This window comes from Carassius gibelio, chromosome A23, assembly GCF_023724105.1.
Source record: "Carassius gibelio isolate Cgi1373 ecotype wild population from Czech Republic chromosome A23, carGib1.2-hapl.c, whole genome shotgun sequence".
Classification (NCBI taxonomy): Eukaryota; Metazoa; Chordata; class Actinopteri; order Cypriniformes; family Cyprinidae; genus Carassius; species Carassius gibelio.
Genome location: NC_068393.1, coordinates 20,278,211 through 20,305,309, shown reverse-complemented (window position 1 = coordinate 20,305,309; position 27,099 = coordinate 20,278,211). Strand labels below are relative to the sequence as shown.

Genomic DNA, 27,099 nt, shown 5'->3' with positions numbered 1-27,099 from the left:
AAGTTGTCTGTGTTTATGTGTGGGTGGAACTCTGTGTGTCCTTGCACAAAGCTCAAAGTAACGCTGGGCCCGCAGCGTTTGGGTGGGAAGGCCTTCGGGTGAACAGCTCCCCAAAGCTGACATTGACTTAGAACACAAATGACACTAAAATCCATCAAACAAAGCCCTGCTCTTTTCCTGAAGTTCAAACAAACAGCTTTCTCTGGTGGTGACCAAACTAACCGGGTTGCCAGTCGAGAGAAAAAGTAAAAAAATGCTCAGAATTCGAATGAATAAAACAAAATCATTTTCCCTCATTCCCCAGAATGGAGTTAAACAGGCATTTATCCATCCGTACATACATTAAAATTACATAAAAAGTCCATATTCTATATATTATTCTGAATCTAAACTACCTTAATTTAAATCTGTTCAGAAAATGTTATTTATTTTAAACTATCCATAATAAAACAGATAGTTCTGATTCATGATTCTTGGGCTTAATGCTTTATTCTATAATATATCTTTTAAAGGAACCGATCACCAATAATTTGTTATTTTGTCATTATTTACTCACCTTCATGTTGAAGGGTTTCCTGTTAGACACAAAAGGAGAAAGAATGACCAAACTTGTGTCCCAAATGACACACTATACACTTATACACTATGTACTCAAGCATATAGCGAAGGTACAACCACGAGTGTTCCAATAAAATAGTTCCATAAATAAAAATAAACATTTGAGATGGTCAGAATTTAGTCACTTTCATGTTGTTCTAAACAGTTTGTGGGACACAAAAGGTGGTTTTCTGAGTAATTATGCAGCGTAAGGAGGAAGTATATAGATCTGAGGTAGCAGCAGCTCTGTGACCGCTTTGACAGCTATTAATAATCATTACGATCACACTGTACCCCACACACAGCTGTGTTGTGTGAGCTGAAGCCACCTGTTAACACACCTCCGATGAGGTGACCCAAATAAATCTGAGGAGAAAATCTACTCTTTGGTCCCAATCTTGCCTGTCTGTGCTGGCTGACAAGAGATTGACCCCTGGCAGGCGCTCCACAAAACAGTCCAAGAGAAATTGTTTAATCTGATGTCTATACGACGGGGTCATGGGACGAGCACTTTGGCTGGAGTGATTTTTCTTCAACGGTCTAAACGCTTCTGTGCAGCGCCGGTCAAGAGGGCAGCGCATGCACTGCTGCATTTATGGTTTTATGTTTTGTGCATTGATGACAAGAAACCAGAAACTCAGAGCAAAACAAACTGGGAAGGTTTTTTTTTTTTCAAATTGAGAAGTTATTTTAATGAAGGGGGAATTATATGTATAAAAATAAAACAATAAAATGCAAATATTCACATGCAAGTGCTTCATTTAATGCAGGTAGCATGAGCTTTTATTTAAAAATAACATATTGTTCAGAGGTTTTCATCTCTTCTGCATATATATATATATATATATATATATATATATATATAAAATAATAATAATAATAATAATAATAAATCACATCAGCATTGGAGAAGATCCAGAAAACATTAGTCGCAGTCTGCAGATAAGAGTTTCTACAGACGGTCCAAACGCCTTCCCAATTCATTTTTATGACATGAAAGTAGGTGCAGACCTACAACATCAACTCATAAAAACATGGTCTTATTATCTGAAAGAGTTATTCAACACCTCCAGCATTACAGCAGAGATGCCACTTTAACAGACTCGTGCCTGAATCGTCTGTAAATAATGACCAGCAGACCTTGACTTCACAGACCGCTCCAGCAGACGTTTACTCACACCAGCTGTACAGATGAAAGCATTCATCTCGACACCAGCTGACGGCAAAACACGCACAGGAAAAACGTCGCACTCTTTCATAAACCAAAAAATATATAAGTACCTAAGAAGATGAACAGAGGTAAGATTTCAAATGATGTCACTGTAAAAGTCCTGTGTGCTGCAGGCCAGATCATTTCAGGCAAGAGACGTAATCCCCTCGCTTATTCTAATATAAACCAAACATGTTCACAGGCTTTTACAAAATGTTAAAAAAAGACACTAAAGCAATTCAGGTAGTGACAGCACAACATGCTTTTAGAGATGCCAGAAGACTTGTTTTTTATTTATTTTTATAAAAGTACAAATTAAAACAACCATTAATGCAAATCACTGCTTCAGAAGATAAATTAAGCTTGCTTGATTAAAAACTTTCAGTGTTCTAACATGAATACATCTTTTAATGAATAAAATAATCATTGCCAGTGCAGTCAAGGGCACATCGTGCTCCATTTTTGCAACAAAAAAAAGAAAAAAAGAAAGAAAAGAAATCTCATTTTTTGCCACAATGCAGAAGGAAAGCATTTTATGTTTGACGAAGCAGGGAATTTGAGCTGACAAACTCCTGCAGGTCACGAAATGGCACACAGAATACTTTATGTGCCCTACTGCAGGGTGCAAAACTCACTTTATTGTCTTCTTTTACTGTATAATGAATCTGTATTTCAGGAGGCCACAACAAATAGGTCACAAGGTCATATTTATACAGCTATGTTGCTACTGTGCTGGTTTATAAGATTTATAGGAACAGGTTACTGACATCAGTCCAAAATAAAATAAAATAATATAAAATATAAAAAAAAAAAAAAAAAAAAGTTAAATAAAATTTTTTTTTTTTTAATATAAATTAAAAAAAAATATATATATATATAATAATCTGCCGACCCTGGATAAGTGGGTAAGAGAATAGAATAAAATAAAAAATAAAATGAACCATCTATCCACAATGACCCCTGAATAAGTGGTTTGAAGAATGGATAGATGAAAAAAATTTATAAAATAAAATAAAATAAATGTTGACGGTGTGTTCTGGATAACTGGCTTGGAGAATAGAATAGAATAGAATAGAATAGAATAGAATAGAATAGAATAGAATAATCTGTCTACTGTAACCCTTTAGAGGATAAGCAGTTTTCAGAATGGACAGATGGATATGAAATAATAATAATAATAAAAAAGTACATACTAAATATACTGTAAACATACTAAATATACTGCTTAACATCCCTTTTTGTGTACCACAGAAGAAAGAAAACCATGACACAAAGGTGAATGATGACAGACTTTTCATTTTTGGGTGAACCATCCCTGCAACGGTGGACAAACTGCAATGCATGTTCATTACAAAGAGATTACAAGTCACACGCTTGTAAATCCCAGAGTTATTCAAATCAGACTTACAAAGAGATTTGTTTCTTCTTCTTTTATATGTCCTCTTCATTTAGTGAATGAAATCCTCAAAAGAATAACCAAGAGGAGTCTGTTTTGAAATGTGTGAAATGCAGATGTCCTCTGCTGAACCTCCGCTGAGGACTCGACTCTGTATCATCCAGAAAACACACATGTGCTCAAGGACACAGAGAGAGTCGGCGATTCAGCAGTCGCACGTGGAACCAGAATGCCTCTTACACAACAGCCATCTCTGACTTCATCACTGACAAGCATTAAAATGATATGCCTCTACAGATAAAAAGAGCTGTTCGTTGTAGCACCAGGTCAAAGAATCGCACGATCCAGCTCACCAAGACTTTTAACCAAACACAAGCATTGGAGAAGATCCAGAAAACATCAGTCGCAGTCTGGAGATAAGAGTTTCTACAGACGGTCCAAATGCCTTCCCAATTCACTTTTATGACATGAAAGTAGGTGCAAATTCAGACATACGAACACCTACTGTATTAAATGTGAATGGAAATTTGGCTTCATTGAGTGTATTCAGAGTACACTTTCTTGAAGTCATTCACAAACTGGAAAACCCATCTGAAAAGTTCTTGGGAGTCTTGATCCAAAGGCTCTCCGAATTTTATCTGTGGAAGAAAAGTGGCACTGTTTATTCATATATCGCTTTATAAAATAAAAAATAGCTTCTTTGCTTGGAAAATATTTGTTACATTTCTAGTGTGAACACTGATATTGTCACATTTGTTCCTAAATTCCTAAATAATAAAGTGTAGCATTTAGCTTTAACATAAAAATTAAATACATTATATATATATATATATATATATATATATATATATATATATATATATATATATATATATATATATATATATATATATATCATTTATTTGCTGTCTACAAACAGTAGTGGCCAAAAAAGTAACACATACACAGTAGTTGAAAAAAAGGAGGAAAAAAAAGCAACTGTTCAAAAACAAAACAAATTTTACAAATAAAACAGTGTTACAGTATTACTTACTGTCAAAAGTAACTGCGTTACAGTAACGCGTTACTGCCCAACACTGGACAACACCCTTAGAAAAAAGGGTTCATTTGGGGTTCTATGTAAAACCATTGGGTTCGCGAACCAACTTTGAACTCCCAAACTGACTCAAATGATTTGCCAACCCGCTCCGAACTCCCGAACTGATTCAAATGATTCGCGTACCCGCTCCGAACTCCCGAACTGATTCAAATGATTCACCCCCCGAACTCCCGAAATGACTCAAATGATTCGCGATCCCCAAACTGACTCAAATGATTCGCGAACCCGCTACGAACTCCCGAAATGACTCAAATGATTCGCGCTGCGAACTCCCGAACTGACTCAAATTATTCATGCTCCGAACTCCCAAACTGACTCAAATGATTCGCTAACCCGCTTTGAACTCCCGAACTGACTCAAATGATTCGCGAATCCGCTCCGAACTCCCAAATTGACTCAAATGATTCGCGATCCCCAAACTGACTCAAATGATTCGCGAACCTGCTCCGAACTCCCGAACTGACTCAAATGATTCACGCTCCGAACTTCCGACTGCATTTTTAGTTACTTTGCAAATATTGGTTGAAAATGTGAGTTTTTTTGACCAACTAATGCAGTGATCCACCGTCCAATGACCTTCATACCTGTAGACACCAGAAATGGCAGATTTATAAACCATAATGTTGAAGTTAAAAGAAATAGACTATAATGACCAAAAAAATAAATAAAAACTGTTTTATTTCCAATCACTCTCAGTTTTTTTCTTTATCTGAGCTCTGTTCTCCCCATTATTTCTGGCTCAACAGCCCCAAGTTGCTGATTGCTGTATTTTTGCCCAAGGCTGAAAGTTTGGGCTGTAATTGTGAAACTGAAGTGATTCTCTTCCTGTCAAGCTCACAATAGGCCGAACGTTCACAATGAACTACTCGCAGTCTTTATGGATGGTCTTGAAGAAGAAAATTGGGACAGTTGGGAAATACATTACACATTACAAACAGAGGAAAATGACTCTTCTAAAGAATTAGTTTTTCATTATTAGGAAAGCTTTGTATTTTTTGGCCACTTATTCAGTTCAGCTGGACTTTTATCACAAAAAGCTCTCTCTCAGAAATAAGTAGAAAAATGTTTATATATATATATATATATATATATATATATATATATATATATATATATATATATATATATAATACAGTATTTATAAAAAATATTTTGAAATATGTTTTACAATAAAAAAAAAGTTAAATATATTTCAAAATTTATTTATTTTTGTCCTCTGTTGCACACCAGAATTTTCATCATAATTTGTCCAGTCTTCAGTGTCCCGTGATCTTGAGAAATCATTCTGATATGCTGATCTGCTGATTTTACTTTTCTTATCATTATCAAAGTCGAAAGCAGTTGTGCTGCATAATATTTGTGTGGAAACCGTGATAGATCTTATTATTTATTACATTTTGTCTTTGATGAAAAGAGAGTCCAAAAGAACATAATTTATTTGAAATAGAAACGAAATCACTTTTGATAAATTAATGCATTCTTGCTAAATAAGGAAATATGAATTTCTTTCAAAAGCAACTGACCCTAAACTTTTAAAAGTTAGTGTATATCACAATTATTAGAAATTCTAGCCTGAGGCGTCAAATATACAGAATTTCAGGATTAACTTACATTTACCCAGAAGGCCATAAGATGACAAAATTAGCAAACCGTTTATTTTTCTTCATAGAGCTGGAAGGAATGTTTCTATACATTGTTTCTGTATGTTGTGTATTATTATTTTTGTTTTATTATTAGTAATCAACAATTATTAGTTACAACTATATATTAATTATTACAACTATATATTAGTTTTATAAAAATCTCTAAATGTAAATTAAATGTATATTAGTTTTATAAAAATCTCTAAATGTAAATATTTAATACATTGAAAATTATAAATATTTTATAGTAAAAAAAATATTTTCTTTCTTTAATAATAATTTCTAATAATAATAATAATAATAATAATAATAATAATAATAATAATAATAATAATAATAATAATAATTTGATGTCTACTAACTCTGGTTTTCAGTAGCCAAAACAAATAACAAATATTGTTAAAAAAATAAAAATAAACGAAAGAAAACAAATATTCAACAACAAAACCTTATTATTATTATTATTTCATGTTTCGTTTCTTGTTGCTTTGCTATCTTCTGTGCTCATAACATATTTATTGTCATAAACAAACCATGGACATCTTAAAGAGCTGTTATCATTAGCAGTGTTTCAATTACTTTGTTGATTACTTACACCAAAAGGTAATGCATTACTGTTAAAAGTAACTTTTTAGTAACTTTTTTAAAGAACTTTCTTCCCATTAATGCGCTTTTATGCATTATGGTCTATACAACACAAAGTCCAATTATTAAGAATCAATTTCGAAGAAAAATACATACATACATATACATATACATATATATATATATATATATATATATATATATATATATATATATATAGATAGATAGATAGATAGATAGATAGATAGATAGATAGAGAACCAGCCTTGAACTCCAAAACTGACTCAATTGATTCGCGAACCCGCTACGAACTCCCGAACTGATCCAAATGATTCGCGATCACGCTCCGAACTCCCGAACTGACTCAAATGATTCGCGATCCAGCTACGAACTCCTGAACTGACTCAATTGATTCGCGAACCCGCTACGAACTCCCGAACTGATTCAAATGATTCGCGATCCCCAAACTGACTCAAATGATTCGCGATCCAGCTACGAACTCCTGAACTGACTCAATTGATTCGCGAACCCGCTACGAACTCCCGAACTGATTCAAATGATTCGCGATCCCCAAACTGACTCAAATGATTCGCGAACCCTCTCCGAACTCCCAAACTGACTCAAATGATTCGCGATCCCCAAACTGACTCAAATGATTCGCGATCCCGCTCCGAGCTCCCGAAATGATTAAAATGATTCACGCTCCGCATCTCAGCCATTTCAGCAGACCTTAAAACTGAAACTGTTGATGCTGCACTTTACACTTTGGAAAATTTATATATATATATTTTTAAATATGAGCAGGCCTAGAAGCTGGGAATGGTAATGCTGCACTGTAATCATAGTTATTTATTTATATTTTCATTATATTTTATTATATGATATTTGAGACTGCGAGTATTTTATTTAGTGGAGAACTTTGCAGCAGTATTTTATTTCTTATTCTTTTTATATTTTATATATATTTTATTAAAAAGCATTTTATACAAATTGTTAAAAAAAAGTTTATAGTAATAAACAACCTGCAGTTTAATGTTTGCATTTATTTCCCTTACTGTACCAAAAATGAGCCGAACCGTGACTTTAAAACTGAGGTACGTACCGAACCGTGATTTTTGCGTACCGTTACACCCCTATATATATATATATATATATATATACATATATAAATTCTGTTTAAAAATGAAATCTATGTAATCATGCTAAGGAGCTGACTGAAAGCCGGCGACTCCACCGTAGAGACAGGCTGCATGTTTTCAACAATGTTTCACCTGTATGAGAAAATCATACAGAGAATCACTTAAGACACTTTGCTGTAGACCCATTCCTCATAATAATATTCATTAAAACTGTATGTTAACACGTAGGAGCTTGCTGCATGAATCCGTGAGTAGGCTACAGTTTACAAATCCATGGGAACGGATTGCGAAAGTGTGCGCGCAGATTATGAATTCGCTAATAACGCATTACTGCCCAACACCGATCATAAATCAATCTCAAAGCAGCATCCTGTCCCTCAGACGGGAAAAAAAAACACCTTGATGAATGGGTGGGCAGAAATATATCCCCCTCTTCCACCTCAGTCCACCTGGCACAGATAAGCAGAGAAAGGCCAGTCTCCAGATAGTCGAGATCCCGGCCCATCCATCTCCCAAAGCAACACAACAGAAGATATTGAAATGATAACTCAAAGATTACCAATATGTCAGTGTAGAGCTTCCTCATCTCCTCACACCTCTTCATCAGCTCAGTGAAATCAGCCTCATGCTTCTCAATGGTCGTCTAGAGCCGGAGAAAAAGGAAGAGGTGTTACGGCTGCGCTTTCTCCTTCTTTTCCCATTTTTGGAGAAGTAGCACTGGAATTCTTAGCGCTATCAGCCTCTGAGGCTTTTGATTTATCCCTATTTCTCTCCATCCAGACTGCATCACACAAGGTTTAATACAGTGAAAACGTGTATCACAAAAGCAGCTTTCAAGGACCTGTGCTTTACAAGAGCTAGATTAACTTCCTTTCTCTGTGGAGTCGTTCAAGAATAATGCAGTGCAGAGATTCTTTTAGAGAACAGCCTGGCCGGTCAGAATAATGAAAATGAGTAAGGACAGAGGCTGTCGAGCTCCAAACTGAGTAAAAAGCAGCATAAAAGCATCATAATGGGACATCATGTGACTTGCTATTCTTCTGAAGTCATATGATAGCTTTGTGTGAGGAAAAGACCAATATTATTCACTCAGAGGAGTAGCTTTGCAGTCTGATTCTTCAATGAATCACAGAATCACTGAACTGGTCACAGTTTATTTACAGCTTGCTTGAAGAGAAGACTAAAATTAAAATTGCAATGACTTAGAGTATATCACGCAATATATTTTTTTTTCGTGATACTTTTATGGTGCTTTTGCATTGTTTTTGAAAACAAAATAAAAATTAAAAAAACTTCAGTCCCCATTTATTGTTTTTGACATATATATAATTAAAATGTTTCATGAAAGAAACTACTCCAATCACAATAATCAAAAGACATGGCACTATTATCCATGTTTTCTTTCAAAAAGATTGACATTTGGATCATTATTAGGGAATTAGCTGTGTCCAAGTTGAGCCATTCCTTTGAATCTTTTAATCCAGTTCACACAGTGAATCTGATTGATTCTTGAGTTCAGCTCATTGAATCAATGAAATGGTCACAGGTTTAGTTCACCAAAAGATGAAAATTATGTCATTAATGTAAAATATCTTAAACTGTGTTCCGAAGATAAACGGAGGTCTTACGGGTTTGGAACAACATGAGTGTGAGTTATTAATGACATAATTTTCCTTTTTGGGTGAACTAACCCTTTAACAGCTCGCTTGAAAATGAGAAAATCAACGACTAATGACCTAACTTGCAAAGATGTTGAAAATATCACACAATACATTTCTAGTTGTTTTAATGATACTTTTGTGGTGCTTTTGAAAAGGAAAAAAGCTTCAGTTCCATTTCATTGTTGTTGACTATTAATAAAACAGATTAAATCTCGTTAATGTGCCATTAATACCAATGTTTTCTTTCAAATTCATAATGAATTCAAGTAAATTGATTATTTGATGTAATACAGCAGAGATAATTGGTTATATTTGTTAATTACCTTTAAGTCTTTGAAGAATTTGGGGTGCTGATTGACTTCGTTTTTTCTTTTACTGTATGTTTTCTTGTACTGGATGATCTTCTGAAATTCATTCTTCACTACTAAATAACGACAAAGGGGAAAAAAATATGTGATTAATCACATTTATGGACCCTCTGCACTCTTAATGCATTAATGCACACACAAAGCCAAGCAGCAACAGGTTTGAATGTAATGCTCAGCTGATTAAAAAGTTATAAACTGTAAGAATTGCTCGAATAAAGCAGTGAAATTGTGATATTCTGTAATCAGATGTGCTCAGTCAAGCATCCCTTTCTGCAACACTGACATCTACAAACAAGTTTGGTGCAAGTTTATTTTGCATCACAAAATACATCCGCGTCCACGTACCGTCCACCTCTGCTGTCAGACCTTTAACCGAAGCTGCAGGAAAACCACAGAAACACACAATCAGAAGGCATTCAATCAAATGAGCCCAAAAAACATCTAGCACATCTTCCCTTGCAGTTTTGATTAGAGTACCTCCAGGAACAGTCTCAAATTCTGCAAGCTCCAGGAAAAAGGTGGCCAAACGTGGTTCTCGCAACATGATCTGCTCCACAAGGGCATGCAGCAAGGTGAAATTCTGACTGTTCCCGCGCAGCTGAGAAAGCTGGGAAAAGGAGGGAAAAATAATGAATGTGTTTGTGAATGAATGTTTTTTTCATGCACCTGCTCTTGAGATAAGATGATAGATGTACTCTGTTCAAAAACCTTTCCAGATAGCATTTTAAGGCACTGTAGACACTTATTTTGATTTAGCCAAAATGCAGTGAGTTCAATCCCACAATTGCATTGTGACAACCTTGATGAAAAAAATAAATTTAAGATGGCAGATGAGGTGACAGACATTACTACAAATAAATACCATGCAATATTTCATTCAATACCAAAATAATTTAAATAAAAATTAAATAGTTAAACAAACACGTATGAAATTATATGATAATACGTAACTGGTTCATAAAAAAAATATTTTATTTACTAAATAAATTTAATACACACTTACTGTACAAACAAACATAGATGCAAACAATTATAAAATAACTGCTAAAAGAAATAGATAGACCGACAGACAGATAGATATACAAATTTTTTTTTTATTTCAGCTAGTTGACAAGGCAACATTTCCAATTTGTTATTTAGTTTAACAATTATAAAAACTAAAACTGAAATAAAACTATATAAAAAATATATAGACAAACTAAAAATAACAAACACACACACACACACACACACACACACACACACACGCACAAGGATTAAGTTAAACTTTTTGGTTCAATAACAGTTCAGATGCTTCCTTAGAAGGCAGCTGTCTATGTAGGCATGCAGTTGGGAACAATTAGGATGAGGTCCGGGAACCACTGCTCTTTTATCCCCTCTGAAATATCCCATCTGACCGGAGGTAAACAGATATTTATGTTGGGTGTGTGTTTGTGAGAGTTTATGCATGCTCATGCACGTATCTTTGAATACCAATACCTTGCCCAAGGCCAGAGAAAGAGCGAGGTTTGACAATTTAACACCCACATGTTTATTACCATCAGCTAAAATTGGAAGAAGATAACGTCCTTGTACCCAAGCCCACCTCTGTTGTCCACACATGGAAAACCGGTTAACATCTGACTTAAACAAGCCTTGACTTCTCCGGTTCTGCTCTCTGATTAACCACAATGTAAATATTGTTGAGCGCCGCAGCATCAGGTGATTGCTTTTTACTGAAGATTGAGAATTTGTACAGTAGGCTATAGAGTGATAATGATAAGTGATAAATGCATGTCTTGATCATGCAGAATAAATATAGTTGCTAATTCAAAAAAGGTTTCACACTTATCCAGCAATAACATGAACAGCCCAAGCACTTAAAATTAATTAAGTGATACGTGCAAAACACAATTGCTCCTATCTAAAACTGCATCTTTTTAAAGCGAGAAAATGTAAAGCAAGTACTCATGCCACAGAAACTAGCATGCATGTTTAAGAGCGACTGTTTCAACTGCTCTCCATGTAAAGAGGTCCACAGAGAACAAGAGCGGAGATCTGTCAGGCACTCTAGACCTATTCTTTATGGTAATGCATGTAGACATGAGGCCACTGCAACAATTTCAGCAGCTGCTAATTTAAAACTCAGAGGGGGCTCTGTTTTTAGGTTGTGTTGTTTACGATTTTAAACCTGAACCCATTCTACAAAACTAAAAGATGACCAGAAGGAATCAAATAAACTGATTGTTCAAAGCATAGGCTAAGTTCAGACAGAATTTGTGGTATTAAACGTAAATTTGCCCTTTAAAAAAAATGTATGAATGTGTTTTATAATGTCTATTTTTTCTACATTGTATATTTGGTGGCTCCTCTTACATGACTACGCAATAAATAAATACATAAATAAATAAATAAATCCATACACCTGTTCCCAAAGATTGGGGTCTGTAAGATTTTTTTTTATTACTTTTATTCAGCAAGGACACATTAAACGGATTTAAAAAGTGACAGTGCATATTTTTACATTGCTACTATTGCAACAAAATATTGTATTTGTACTGTAATTTCAAAATGTGTAAACATTTTTATTAATCGAATAAACCTGGAATATAAACTGCATCATGATTTCCACCAAAACATTAAGTAACTGTTTTCAACATTGATAATAATCAAAAAATGTTTCTTGAGCAGCAAATCAACATAACAGAATGATGCAGCATCATGTGACACTGAAGACTTTCAACTTTGATCACAGAAATAAATTACATAAAAAAAAAATATTCCAATAGAAAACTGTTATTTGAAATTGTAATAATGTTTTTACTGCATTTTTGGATAAATTAAATTCAACCTTAGTGAGCAGAAAAGACTTGGTTCAAAAACATTTAAAAGTCTTACCGACTCCAAACTTTTGAATGGTAGTGCATGAAAAATGTATTTTATTGTATTTATTTATTCATGTGATGATAAAAAGAGCACTGGGATATATAAGGAACATAAAACAAAAGTTCTCTTTCAGTCGGTCACTACGAGAATTGGGATCTTGCTTCGAGAGACCAATATATTTCAAGATTAACCTAAAAAGCCAAGGGACACTGGCATGCGATGATTGAATCCAGCTGCCGCTGATCACAGTGTAAGCATAAAAAGGCAGCAGGTGCAACTCATACCAGGTTTGCTCTTCTGAGCCGAGGGAACACATTTTATTGTTCTTGCCTACTCTACTGAAAGAAAACTGAACGAGAGCTCTTCATGACGATGGTATGGCGCTTCAACGGTGGTGATTTCCTCTGTCGAGTGGGTTGCACACATCAGGCTGCATTACTGGCTCGGCTCCTCCGCAAAAACCTGGTATGAGTTGCACCTGCTAATTTTTATGCTCATGCTTTGATCAGCGGCAGCTGGATGCAATCATTGCATGACAATGTACATTGGCTTGTTTTAGTATACACAAAGTAGAATGGTCTCACAAAGTATTGTCTCCATTCTCTCCTTCAGAGAACAAGGGTTACATATGTAACCAAGACATTATTTATATAGTTTTGCAGTGATCATACAAACATATTTGACCATAAAATGCTACAATTCACCATTCAGAATCAATTAATCTAGAATGTTGTCTCAAGTTTGCTTTTAAACATTGACATAAGTTCAAATGTTAACATATAATTAAGACTAAATGTGCAAAAGTCTTAAAATTTCATAATGCGGTAACAAAATATGATAGATTAAATTTTAAAATGGCTTTTTTTTTTTTTTAAGTGTCATGGTGAATATGCGAGGGCAGGGTGTTTCATTAATCGTAAAAGTTTAAATTCATCTCTCTAAAATAAGCATGCCATTATGTTCTATGTCATATTTCGGTTGCACTTTATTTTACAGTACGTGTACTAACATGTACTTATAGTGTACTTACAGTGTATTTATCTAAGAAAGTTCTGGTAATACAAGGTAACTACATGGGGGTAGGGTTAGGTTTAGGGGTAGGTTCAGGGTTAGTACCTAGTTATTACATAGTTATTGTAATTACTATAATAAGTACATAGTATGTACATGAGGAACAGGACTGTAAAATAAAGTGCTACCCATATTTCCATGGAGGAAGTGCAGGGGTGGTGCACTCAGATCCTCATTAGCAAAGGAGGAAGTCATTCAGTTTATGGTGCAAGTGCCCTTAAATGTAGTCACTGAGGAACTGGGTTTCAAGCATCCAGGCCACAAAAATCAATACAAATTACCAGCATGTCACTAGTGACTAAGCAATTGGGTCACTGCAGCAAGAGTTTGTAGAGTCGAACAACAAAGAGAAATTCGCTGTGTGGCACATCTGATTTGTGTAGTGGATGCAGTTTTACAAACATGAAAAACTATATGGCATACATTACATTATGACATGCCACAAGTTGCCATGCCATGCATCAAAATAGAGTGCAACAACGGGGTTCTGGAAGTAAAAACTGATTTCTAACAAAACATTTTGCAGTTGCAGTTGTTAAGCAATGATATATGCTTCTTTCAATTTCTGGAAACACAACCAAAAAAAAAAAAAGAGCAGCAACCACCCAATCCTATTGTGAATAATAATGCAATTGAGTCAGTGTCACTACAAACTCTTATTTATATGAGAATATTTTTGAATAAATTTACAATATATTGTATTTTGTCCTTAGGAAATACTATCTCTTAAAAAAATATTAATAAAAAGATCTAATTAATCAATGTAATATTATGAGAAAAGAAAAAAAAAATTGAGTGCTTCAGAATCAGAATATAAAATTTAATAAATTAAGTAACCAACATTTATAAATCTCTTCACTGTCACTTTTGATCAGTTTAATGAATACAATTGTTTTGAACAAAAGTATTCATTACTTGCATTAAACATGAATTATTTAGCAAAATCACATCCTATATTGTTAGATAAATCCTCAATGCTGATACAAAGACTGACCAAAAAAAAAAAAAAAAAACTGGTTCAGAAATGAGAACCGGTGAAAGAAGAAAGAGAAATAAACCCAGCAGATGTTTGTCCTGTATGCCAATAAGAAGTTTTATTATCCCTGGCTCTCCTTGACATCCCTCACAGGTCATTTGCTGGCGGTTGCGGGTCTTACCTTAGTTAAGGATGAGAGGCGAAATCCCTTGGCCCTGTCCTTGCCTGCGTTCTGGTTGAGGTAATTGCCCACGGCCAGAAGGTACTCCAGCACGCTGACAAATGAGTCACAAGCCCACAGCTGCTGGCACATGCGGATCTTCTGGATAATCAGCTGAAAGACAAACACAGAGGCCAGAACATGTCATCTCCAACTAATCGAACAGCAAACTTTTTCCTGCCTCTCACTTAACAGCCATCGGCATTTAAGTTCCTGTTGACACAGACCATACCTGTCAAGTACATATCAGAGCCTACACAGGAAGTGCTTTTATTTATTATTTGAAGCTGGAAAGAAAGTTAAACCTGATGATTGGTAGCCATCAGGTTAAGGGTTCTTGCTGAAGTAACAAGTACCAGGAACAATCAACGACTACCATCCGTCAACAAGACACTTATTACAAGAGTTCTTAAGAACCCATGCTAAATCAAAACACTGGAACAGAATGGTATATGACTAAGGTTAACCGAAAACAACCCCAGTGAACTACAGCGGATGATTACTTGACACAACTTCAAGTCAACGTGAAATCAAAATTGACCCTATTTACTTCCTTAATGCACATTCCTGGTGTTCTTGTGCATGCTGCCTTTCTAATCGTTTATCAAAATATAATGGTTGTTCAGCCTCTGAAGCTATTTATTTCTATTTCAGCATCGTTTTAGGCTATGTTGTAAGTAATGCTGCTTTTCTAAAAGCTAGCTAATGCAGTAAATTAATGCTGGTTAATAAAATAAAAGCTAGCGTGATAGAAATAATAATAATCATTAAAATTATTTCAAATAGAAAATGCTATGTGATAAATAAATAAACAAACAAACGCTTTAAAAAATTATTTACCTATTAAAAAGTACAATCAAAATAGCATTTGAATGCAATATATGGGTGATAAAAGAAATTGCATTAATACCAGATGCATAATATTTACACCAAGGCATTTGTCTATGATGTAAAGCGTTAGAGATTTAGTCTGATAAGTTGCATTTGTGAACAACAAACTCACAGTGATGCCGACTGAATGTGTAATATTCCCAGAACCACACTGGATTACTACCAATTAAATTCACCAAATTAAATACACCATTTTCATTCAGGCAGTCTGATTAACATTCCTATATTAATACCTCAAGAAACACGTTTATGCTACTCTTGGGGAAAAGCCCTTGTGATTTAGCCAAGATAAACAGGTAAGGCTGAAAGGTGCTAGCATTAATTGCCTAAGATGTTTGCGTTATTAGTTATTTAACAACCACTTTAGCTGAGCCCCTGAGTAAAGAGCAACAGCGAAGAAAACAACCAAAGGAAAAGCTAGATTTTACATCTACGAAACCAACCATAAGACCATATGCCCATCTTTTTCCATCGCAACGTTCCCATTTGCTCACAGACTCAATCCATTTCCTTTCAGCCCTCTGCTTGATTTCTACCTGATTCACAACCTTAACCACTAATTTGACCAAAGCTATCTATGCTAATCAATTCCCAATTGGCAGAAACTTCAGCTACGCTTCTTTCCAACACCCCACATGAGTGATCTTCTTGCATTTTTACTCAAACTCCTGCGTTTCGCTCCTCACGTGAGCTCTTGGAGCATTGCACGCTGTCTGTTTGCTAAAAGCTCACAATGCCACAAAGAGTTAGCATTCCTCAGAAAGCTCTGAGACAAAACAACAACACACCTAAAGAGCTCTTCGTTATTCCCCGTTCTAAGCCAGAACAATTTTCCACCCTAGCACCCAGCCTGTCAGATGGTGGGTAAATCCGCCTTAATGTAACAGGTATAAAAAGTCAACCATGTCAGACAATCCCATGGATTTAATGGTGACAGTGGAAACAGTTGTTTGGGAAGTCAACGGAGGATCTTTCTACGGGGTCCAAACTGAGTTACTGTATAACATTTTCAGACAGAAAAAGCATTGATCTTAAAGGCCTAGTTCAGCCAGAAACGATCATTACTCATCCTCAAGTCGTTCTAGACCTGTATTCCTGTATTTCATTCTTCTGTGGAACACAAAGCTAGGTGCAAACAACAACAAAATTGAAATCCATTGACTTTCATTGTTTGGACATATTTCAGATTTCATTTTCATGTTCTTGTTCCACTTTTTGGGATTTTGCAAAACAAATAAATGCGTAGATGTGCCTAAAGGCTGATTTATACTTCTGCATTGGACATACGCTGTAGCCATATGTGTAGACGTACTCCCTGAAGTGCACCTCTCCAAAAATCTAACAGGGCATCATTTCTATGCGGACCACAAGCACTGTGATTGGTCTGCTAGAATGTCTCACTCCATATGTATTTGAGTTTTGTGTGCACTTATTTATCCAATAAGAAAACATGTGCATAAACTATGGTGGTAGCACATTTACTGAATATATTTTGCAATGTGCATCAAAATGTTGCAACGGGACAGCGTAACTGACTGAACTCATTGCACAGCATCTGAAATGTTGTTTTGGTCATTCTGAAATGTCAAAGTGGTTCAGTATAATTACACTACTGCATTCTCAAACAGCAGGCATCCACCTCAGAAAGCATGATAACATGAGCGCATTTATTGCATTTTGCCTGCATGCTTTGAGTGCAAAGAATTTTTTTATTTACTGAAGAAAGACTCAAAAGGCTTCTCCTACTGCAGCGAAGTACTACTTAGGGATCTTTGGCACCAGTTTACCAAGTTAATTCACAACATTTTATCCGCAAGTGTTTTATGCAATATTCAAAATTTTGTGCATATAAGTTGTGCAAAATTCATTGGATTCAATGGAAACAGCAAAATGTTCAAACTTGTGTGAATTATTCATTTATCCACCCTCATGTCATTCAAAACCTTTGTTGAACACAAATTACTTCACAATTACTACACAGTTTTGGTTCCCATTGACTTCCATTGTATTGACAAAAATACTTTTCCTTTAACATTATGTTCCTTTAAAGTTAACATGAAATCAAAATAGACCCAATTTATTTGCTGCAAACACGTTCATCATTCAAATAATCACTAACTTGCTCTACCTTTGAAATGACTTTGCTTTTGAGCTGACAAAGACCATAAATAATTGACATTATTTTCTAATTAATTAATTAAATAAATAAATACCTATTTGGAAATCACTTGACATTATTTATCTAAAACGTAATTATTTTAGACTTCTGTTGTAAATTATCTAAAATCTTTCCAACACTAATGGAGTAATTTAATTCCAGTTAACATTAATCAAATAAAGGTTACCAGAAAAACAGCAAATAGTGGAATATTTGGTAAAAGAAGGAAGTGTTACCATGACATTATCTTGTAAATTTTTACATATACTGATAATGATACTAATGATAAATAAATTAACACTTGTTAGGAAATGTATAAGGTATAAACATGAATTAATTAACAATATTACATACAGTATATGAACCTATTACAAATTAATCTAAATTAATAAATGCTCTAAAAATAAGTTTGTTCATTGTTAGTTCATGAAATTTAAGGCGCTGGCTAGGTTAAGAAATTAAAATGTTACATAACGAAAGTAAAACAAAAAAGTTTGATGCTGCCTTTCAAACTCATTAAACAGCATTACATGTGCCCCGTCAGAATATTTAGTTCAACATTTAGTCAAAGGGCTCATGTATATTTTAATAAAGAGATCAGACATGGTGATGCCATCAAAAACCCATTCTGTTTAGACAGATTTAATATGCATGGAAAATGGGAGCATAAATAAATAAAAGTAGCTGAGGATGTCAAACCAAATCCTATATGCATGTGCATTTTCAGGGTTTCTGCAGGTTTTATGAAGGTTACATTTAGACTTTTTATATTAAGATCACTTTAAGATTAAGTAAAGAAAAAGAAGAAAAAGAGAACACAAAACGTCATGTTTGGGAGTGCCGAAGGAGTTGCATTAGCAGTATTCAAAGTTAGAAAATACAACTTCCAACATATCTTTTTAATTGTATTTTTTAATTAATAAAAAAAATGCTTAATTAGAATATGGAAATAACTTGGTAACACTTTACAATAAAAGTCATTAGTTAACTACTTTAGTTAAGATGAACTAAGCATGAACAATACTTCTACAGCATTAAATAATCTTAGTTAATTTTAATTTCAACATTTACTAATGCATTGATAAAATGAAAAATTGTGCTTGTTAACATTAGTTTATGCACTGTGAATTAACATGAACTAACAATGAACAACTGTATTTTCATTAACTAACATTAACAAATACTGTAATAAATGTATGATTCATATCCGTTAATGTTAGTATTAACTAATGGGACCTTATTGTAACGTGTTATCAATTACTTTTACTCTACCTTTCTGTTCAGTATTTTAGTCTTATTTTCCAGCACAAATGACTAAGGATTCTTAAATCAAAATAAACTGAGAAACAAAATGACAGAAGCATTATGATACATAAGGTAAAAAAAAACATTTAATTCAAATAGAAAACTATGTTCATGCCCCACTGACATATATTTGTTATTATTTTAAGCATAGACTCGTTTCTTAAAAAATAACTTCAAAATGTCATTTTACAGAAAACCAGAATTCATTAATTTTACATCTCAAGTAAATGCATCTTGATTTAAGGATGTTTACATATTTGAACTGGAAAACAAGAGATGAATACTAAGGAATATGAATACTAAGGAAGCCATACGTTTAAGAATGTACGATTTTCTGCTCCTACTTAAGACCGTTAAAGGCATTGATTTGTAGAAGTCTGAATTTAGACCGTTTAAGACCTGCTGAAACCCTGATTCTCACTACTGACACAAAAGTGTGAGCGATTCAGATGGCAGTCACTTCTGGCATCTTTGACGGCAGTCAGTGACACGGCCGAGCACAGCAAGATGGACAGAACAGCAAAATCTGCTAAAATAGCTGTCAATTCCCTGAGGTGAAGTCATGAGCCCTTACTGACACCCGAATGCTGAGTCAAGTCGATTCTGACCTCCACACTTAGTGGCTTAAACTTGCGGCCGGTATATAATCATCTGTTCACACAGAAAAGCTTGTGAAGATCTATGTCACGTCTTTGCATCCCATTTCAGAGCCCAGAGAGAATGCAACATCAGAATGAAATGTATTCAGTGGTGCAGAACAGAAGAGCAAGACGGCTATAGAGAGACTAACTTTTGATGCACTGAAAGTACAAGAGGGATTTCAACTTTTTTTTTTTTTTACTCACAGGTAGAAAAAGCCTTCAGAGTGCTCTTTGGGCTACATCTCCTGCCCACCACTAACTCTCTCTAACTAATAAATGACTTGAAGGAAATTTGCCATTAGAAACTCACTCGAAGTGCTGATTCGTTGCGAACAGAACCTCTGTGTATTAATGCATGACTCTTTTTTTCCACCTCAAGTCCATTTCATTGATTTTTTTTTTTTTTCCTGAGCGCCTGCTGTCTGCCAAGATTGTCGTTTGCATTAGTAAATGAGCTTTTTATTCTTTCTCTTAGTTTTTTCAGCTGTGTGCCTTGGGAGCCACCTGTGCGAAGCTTACTGATTTACTCTAGGCGTACTGTGAGACTTGAGTTCACATGAAATTGTTTTCCCACAAACAAACTTTCATTTGCTTCTTCTGTCAATCATAATCATCAGAGCTGTGCGGTGCTTACTGTGAAATAAAATGCCGGCACGCAGACAAACATGCAAATTAATACACACTCACAAGCACACTGCGTATTGTAACTTAAAAGTAATAATGAATGCATCCAAAAGAGCGTCTCTTTCTGAAATAAATGCATTTTCTGAATGTGCCCTATCAGTAAGCGATTCAGCAGAGTTCAGTGGAAAAGAGACGGGGAAAGCAAGAGAAACAGAAGCAGGCTGACACAAACATGACTGACAGGTGCAGATGAGGTGTTTGTAATGCGAGTCTGACCGGCGTGAGGTCCTCCATACAGATGGGCAGCTCTCGCATCGTGAGCAGCAGGTCCAGACGGGCGCTGAGGTTCGGGATGTTGCACATCTGAGGAAGAGGTGATATATCATAAAACAGCATGGGCAATGTCAAGATATGCAGCTATACACATGCTCAGATTATATGCATGTAAAACAGAACATGTGCAGGTCATATTGCACACCAAAATCTAAAGCAAAACACATTTATTTATTTATTTACAGCATTTATTAATCACTCATTTTCACTAAGATATTAGATTTTCAAACTTTCATGAAAATAATGCAAAAAAAAAAAAAAGTGCATGTGAAAATCTGACTCGTGACATGTTTTGTGAGATTCAGTGATACACATATTCAACAGTTTCCCAGATATCGGCTGAAACACAATTACGATGTATGCCCTCAGGTTACATACAAGCATATATATATATATATTTCAAGGTAAGACATTCATATTTCACATGTTTTATGCATTAGGTATCTCACATATTAAGTGACCACCGCTGCTGGAAGGTGTCTCAGTAAGAAATCATTATGCAAGGCTCATTATCCAGGAATAATGTTTGAAAAAATAAGATCTCTTGTATGGCGCTGTGATTAATGAATCACAAACACCATATCCACGATTTTTTCAAATTAAAGATTCCTCTCAAACACAAGACAGCAACTGCTGAATTCTCTTATTAAAAATCCCATCATCAAGTCGTGTGCTTGTCTGCATTGTGAATATGAAGGTTAAGAATTCAAAGCAACAGCTGCCAAATTAAATCCCCTCATGGATTTTGCACATAATGAGGATCAGAAGAATTGGATGCACTTAGACGTGTGAAACTATGGCTGTCACACATCGAGATGGCACAGAATCTATAGGTTATATATAATGTGAACTAACATACATTAGAGATTTATATGATATGATGGTTATGGTTCCCAAATCACAAAATATTATGGGACGCTTTTAGAAAATGCAGAGTAATGCTCTTTTAATGTTGACAACAATGTCCAGATGAATATCATAAATCATATAATCTTAAATATATATAATTAAAATATTAAATATATTCGAACAGAACATAGAAATGATTTAATCCTTGATATAATGCGATAATGCAAAAACAAAATATTATTGTACAACTTTAGGCTTTTCATTATAACACTTTTTTGCAATCAAATACATTTAGAAAAATTATACATAATCTAATCAAAGTTGCATGAATTCTGAAAGGTATCTGCGGAGAGATGCAATCAAAAAACTTGAATTCAAATCATTAACAGCACATCGTGTGATTATCACGTCTGCTTGTTATCAGCTCTGTTATTTCACTGATTAAGTGTGATGGCAGATTTACCTCCATCATGTACTGGTCCACCACATGCAGTTCACTCGGCTCTCCTTTATGTGATTTATACATCTCGATGTCATCTGGTGTGGGCACGTATCTGATGAAGAGCACAACAAATGTAAACAGGGCAAAGCACTGAAATGCCTGCCCTAATTTAGTTCTACATCGGGCCAAACTCTCAGCTTCATTAATACTTAACAGATGCCCATTTCTAAAGCATGCACAATTCTAAAAGGATGTCACACAACCCTTGTTCCCTTTTTCCAGGTTGACTGCCTAGCAAGCCTATTATCTCCTCTGAGATTGCCTCTTTTTCTCTTTGCGTCTCTCCTTCTAGTCCTCTGTAAAGGGTGCATGCTATTCTGATTTCCTCTGGAACAGGGGATGATTAAAAGCCAAGTTGCAGTCCGCTTGAATAAAGTGCACAGGTAGTTGATGTTCTGGCTGTTCCCGACGTGCATCCTGTTTGAACCCGTCTCACCTTAAAAATGGACCTGTGTTCAGGTCGTTTTAGTGCATTTTGAATCTATACCACACTGACTATTTCATGAGCCCAAGGATATTCGGATGGAGAAACCAAAGCCACCCACCATTAATATTGCAACTTCTGCTGGGACCATCTTGGTTAAGATTGCATTCAGAAGCCACACTAAAATTTTTTTTGCATTTGCTAAATAAATATAAATCTCTCAGTAGATACATTAGATTATGGCTCCAGCATGCAGGTCAGACTCCCGCAGTCATCACAGGATGCTTCTTGCAGACAAATGCGGAGGAGAAAGCATTTCTCCAGCTTCCCTCAGGGCAACTCAATAGTTTCCTTTTACTCAAATACATCCGATAAAAGTTTTATAAGCAGGCTGTTCTGTTAAGAGAGCCTGGCATATGCTCTTTTATATTAGCATTAAAGAAATGCTATGGTGTGCTCCTTGACATGAACTGCCGGTGACTTCTCGTGGTCTCCGTGGTCTTCATTAGATCTGCCACTGGAGCATCTTACAAAAATCACAGGCCACACTCTGTTCTGGCACATTTAACTGTGGTCTGCTGATCTCCACCGCTCTATTTTCATTTATATTTCATAAAAGGGTCACTGACAAAAAAGATGGACATGCATCTTTTATTCAAGTATCAACATTTGAGGTTAAAATGTGCATGCATGTGTTATAGATATGTGTATTTTTATTACTATTTAGTTTTGGCTTTTAAATGATTAGATCATGATAGACTTAAAAAAAAAAAATGTTTGCTTTTATGCCAAATGCTTACATTCATACAAGTTTCTGAGTCTTCTGATTTCTAATGCTTTTTTTTTTTTTTTTTTTTTTTTTTTTTTTTACATATTTAGTTATTTGTTCATGACAATTTTTACTTCTCAGTAATAATCTTGTAAACCCCATCTGTGTGTTTATTTGAATTTCTAAATTTTTTAAACTAAATATATACTGTATTGATTCAATATTAATTGGTACATCTCAAGGTACATATGTTAAGACTGTGCCCCTCCCTCAAAATATTTTGTAGCAGATCTCTTTAACAGAGAGGGGAGATGGTTACATACATACTGTATTTTAATCAAATAAATGCTTAAAATCTTTCAAAACATAAAAAAAAAAATATTATGGACCTCAAATTTTTGAAGTGTTACATTGCTAAAGTTGCTAAAGCATGCGAAGAAAAAATCAGATAATAAGCCAATAAACTGAGATTGTACACTATTAAAGCACAAAAACATCTTTAAAAAAACAATTCTAATGCAGATAATATCATGCACTGTTCTCACAGATATAGTATAAATGTGATGAATCGTATTTTTCTATCAGATATACTGAAGAAGTTCTATGAAATCTTGTGAACATAAATGCTAATTAATGTTATCTTATTTAACTTTTTTTTCTCTCCACCTTGTTAAACTAGTAGCGTTTCCATTTTGGATTGCAACAAAATTGCTTATCAATTTCTTTTTATGCTATATTGGATTCAATCTTTTTACCAACCAGTTCCAGAAAAGAAATACTAAATCTGTGCTATAAAAGAAAACAAGTTGGCAACATGATTTAATCCAGGATTCTGTGATAATTTGCTATATGAGAGATTTGCAAGCTATCTTTGACAAGAAAAACTAAATTAAATTTCAGCACAGCACCAGATGAGCATAAACTACTTTGGATCAGCATGAAATTTATACATATTCAGCACACATTTTTTAAACTTGACTTAAGTTGATAAGCTGTCTTGCCAAGAGATACTGAAAAAAAGCAGCAAAACACGACATCTGCACGTGTTCATGAAGCAACAATTTATCAAACAACAACCCTGCTTAAAATACGAATACGCCACCACTTGTGAAGAGATGAACTATTGTGTCAGCTGTGGAGTTTGGCAGCCAGTAACTCTTACCTCCTCAGAGAGGCAATATGCTCATCAGAGAGACCCCCTTCCTCTTCATTTATTATCAACAATTTGTCCTTGAGCTCTTTTGGATGCACGGGGAAACTTTTGAGGAAAATATCTGTGGGGACGACACAAAATGAAGTTACACACACACACACGTAGGCGTTCAGTCTTGAGCAACCCTTAAAACAACCTCTCCTGACAGCAGCTCTTCCCACCTGCGATGCAAAACTCCAAGCGCAATTTGAAGACAAAAGGGTTGTGTGCTTAACTACCTCTCTCTACACGAACCAGCGAGGGCCAGATGCATGCTGATTTGCATTGTACAAAACCTGAACTGATGAGAATTTCACTTCACCTAATAAACCTAACTGTGCTAAAGCTGCAAACATAAGAACAGTGTGAATAATAGGAGCTGTGGCGGTTGGGATAACACTTATTACAGCGACATACAGATTTTCATAGAGTGGCACCAGGTTCAAGGATACATTTACAATGTTAAGCCTATTTTTCATTTTTTAAACAAAATGGTATTCAATCTATTTTATATTTTAAAGAAGGCTCTTTCATGGCTGAAATTATTTCATCTCAGCAATGAGCCAAGCAAGGAAATACACACACACACACACACACACATATATATATATATATATATATATATATATATATATATATATGTATAAACATACATTGTGTGTGTTGAAGTGTGGAAGTCAGTGGCTGTTTGTTTACCAACATTCCACAGAAACTTTTCTTTTGTTTTCAGCAGAAGAAATAAATTCTTACGGATTTGGAGCAACTTGAGTAAATGATGACAGAATTTTCATTTTTGGGTGAACTGTCCCTTGAGGACTGGAGAAATGACTGCTGAAAATTCAGCTTTGCAACACAAAAATAAATTCAACTGTAAGACATACTAACATAGAAAACAGTTATTTTAAATTGTAGCAATATTTAAAATATTATTGTTTTTACTATTTTTTTTTTTTTTTATCAAACAAATGCAGCCTTCATGAACACAAGAAACGTCTTTCAAAAACGTAGTATTATTAATGCTGTCCTCTTAATAAAAAGTAAAAATAAGATTTGGTCATACTTTATTTTAAGGTCCAATTCTCACTAATATCTAACTATTAATTACAACATCTGGCATAATAAACTCCTAATTTGCTGTTTATTAATAGTCAGTAAAGTAGCTGTTAAGTTTAGGTATGGGGAAGGATTAAGGGATCTAAAATATAGTCTTCCAGAATAAGGCATTTACATATATATTAACAGCAAATACGCTAGTAGTATACATGCTAGTTAATAGTGAGAATAGGACCTTAAAATTGTGAACCTGAAAAAAGTCCTACCTAACATTTTTTTTTTTAGTACAGCGACAATTTCAAACCCAATTATTTAATTGTATATAAAAAAACAACAACAAAACAAATGCTACACTGCAAAGATAATAAATGTGTGACAATAACATTTTAAAGGAACTATCATGAAAAAAAAAAGAAAAACCAAGGAATTTTATTTAGTGGTTTTTCAAGTAACTTTAAAATCTATACAAGAGCACTAACATATAATTTTGTCCTCGTGCTTTTATATGCCACCTTTGTAAAATTATAAGCTGTTCTCCTTATTTCCTAAGTGTGTGATTTCACTAAAGACTGCTCAGAGCTAACAAGGACTTCAGACTCCTGATTCCAGCCCAACCCATATCAAATGTTTTCAAGCTGTAATTGCGACACTAATCATAGGGTTAAAATTAGCTATTTATTTTCTTTACAGGTGGTATATGCAGCAGGAGAGAAGAAAAAAAATACATTGAAATGGAGGGCTATGAATCAGCCCTTGATTTCAGAAATATGCAGAATTTTTTGCTTTAATAATGAAGACTGTGGTGCCATCATTGTTTAAGAACTGGGCTCAAAGGGTGCTGTTCACTTTAAAGCTTTTAGCTACAGCTCTCTGTACAAAAGAAAGAATGAAAAATGAACGCACATATAGTGGGTTTTAAAGTCAACGATAATTAATGAAAATTCTCAATGAAAGTGCATGAAAAATGTACATAAATTACAGAATGATTTAATATCTGCATCTTCATCTGAGATCATTTGAGATGTTTCAAAGAGCATCTTGTGCTTCAATGGAAATCTGACCCTTTGGCAAAGTTCACATGCAAATCTTACGTAAAGAAAATCTATGGCATAAAATGAATATTTTCTTATGATTTTCTGAAGGTTTTCCACGTGGTCTCAGACTTTTGTATATACAAACCCATACCTGTGGCAGAAACAAAATTTAAAGCTGCAGTAGGTAACTTTTGACGCTCTAGCGGTTAATAAACAGAACTGCTTGCATCTTGCGGAAGAACATCGTAGCCGGAACTACTTCTCTCTGTTTATGTCTATGAAGAATCACAAAGGTACTGGGTTACTCCGCCGCGGTACCCCCGAAGCAATCTAAAATAGTCCGAATATAAACACTTATTATAGGTGCACCCTAGTGATTCAGGACAAGCTAAAAACACGGTTTGGAAAATGGATTCATGGTGTACTCGCTTATACATTTTTCTACATTTTGAACACAAACAAAGTTACAGACCGCAGCTCTGATTGGTTGTTTT

At 34.7% G+C, this 27,099-nt stretch overlaps 1 protein-coding gene across 1 annotated transcript in view; it reads right to left on the bottom strand.

Moving 5' to 3' along the window:
* Positions 1-8,301: 8,301 nt before the first annotated feature.
* LOC127944343 (protein diaphanous homolog 3) overlaps positions 8,302-27,099 on the bottom strand; it is a 30,351-nt gene continuing 11,553 nt past the window's right edge. The window contains exons 9-15 of the mRNA XM_052540221.1: positions 24,489-24,600; positions 22,095-22,185; positions 20,726-20,812; positions 14,792-14,944; positions 10,176-10,305; positions 10,044-10,076; positions 8,302-8,450 (exon numbers count right to left, since the gene is read on the bottom strand). Coding sequence (XP_052396181.1) covers positions 8,302-8,450; positions 10,044-10,076; positions 10,176-10,305; positions 14,792-14,944; positions 20,726-20,812; positions 22,095-22,185; positions 24,489-24,600 — 755 coding nt within the window. The remainder of the gene's footprint in view (positions 8,451-10,043; positions 10,077-10,175; positions 10,306-14,791; positions 14,945-20,725; positions 20,813-22,094; positions 22,186-24,488; positions 24,601-27,099) is intronic.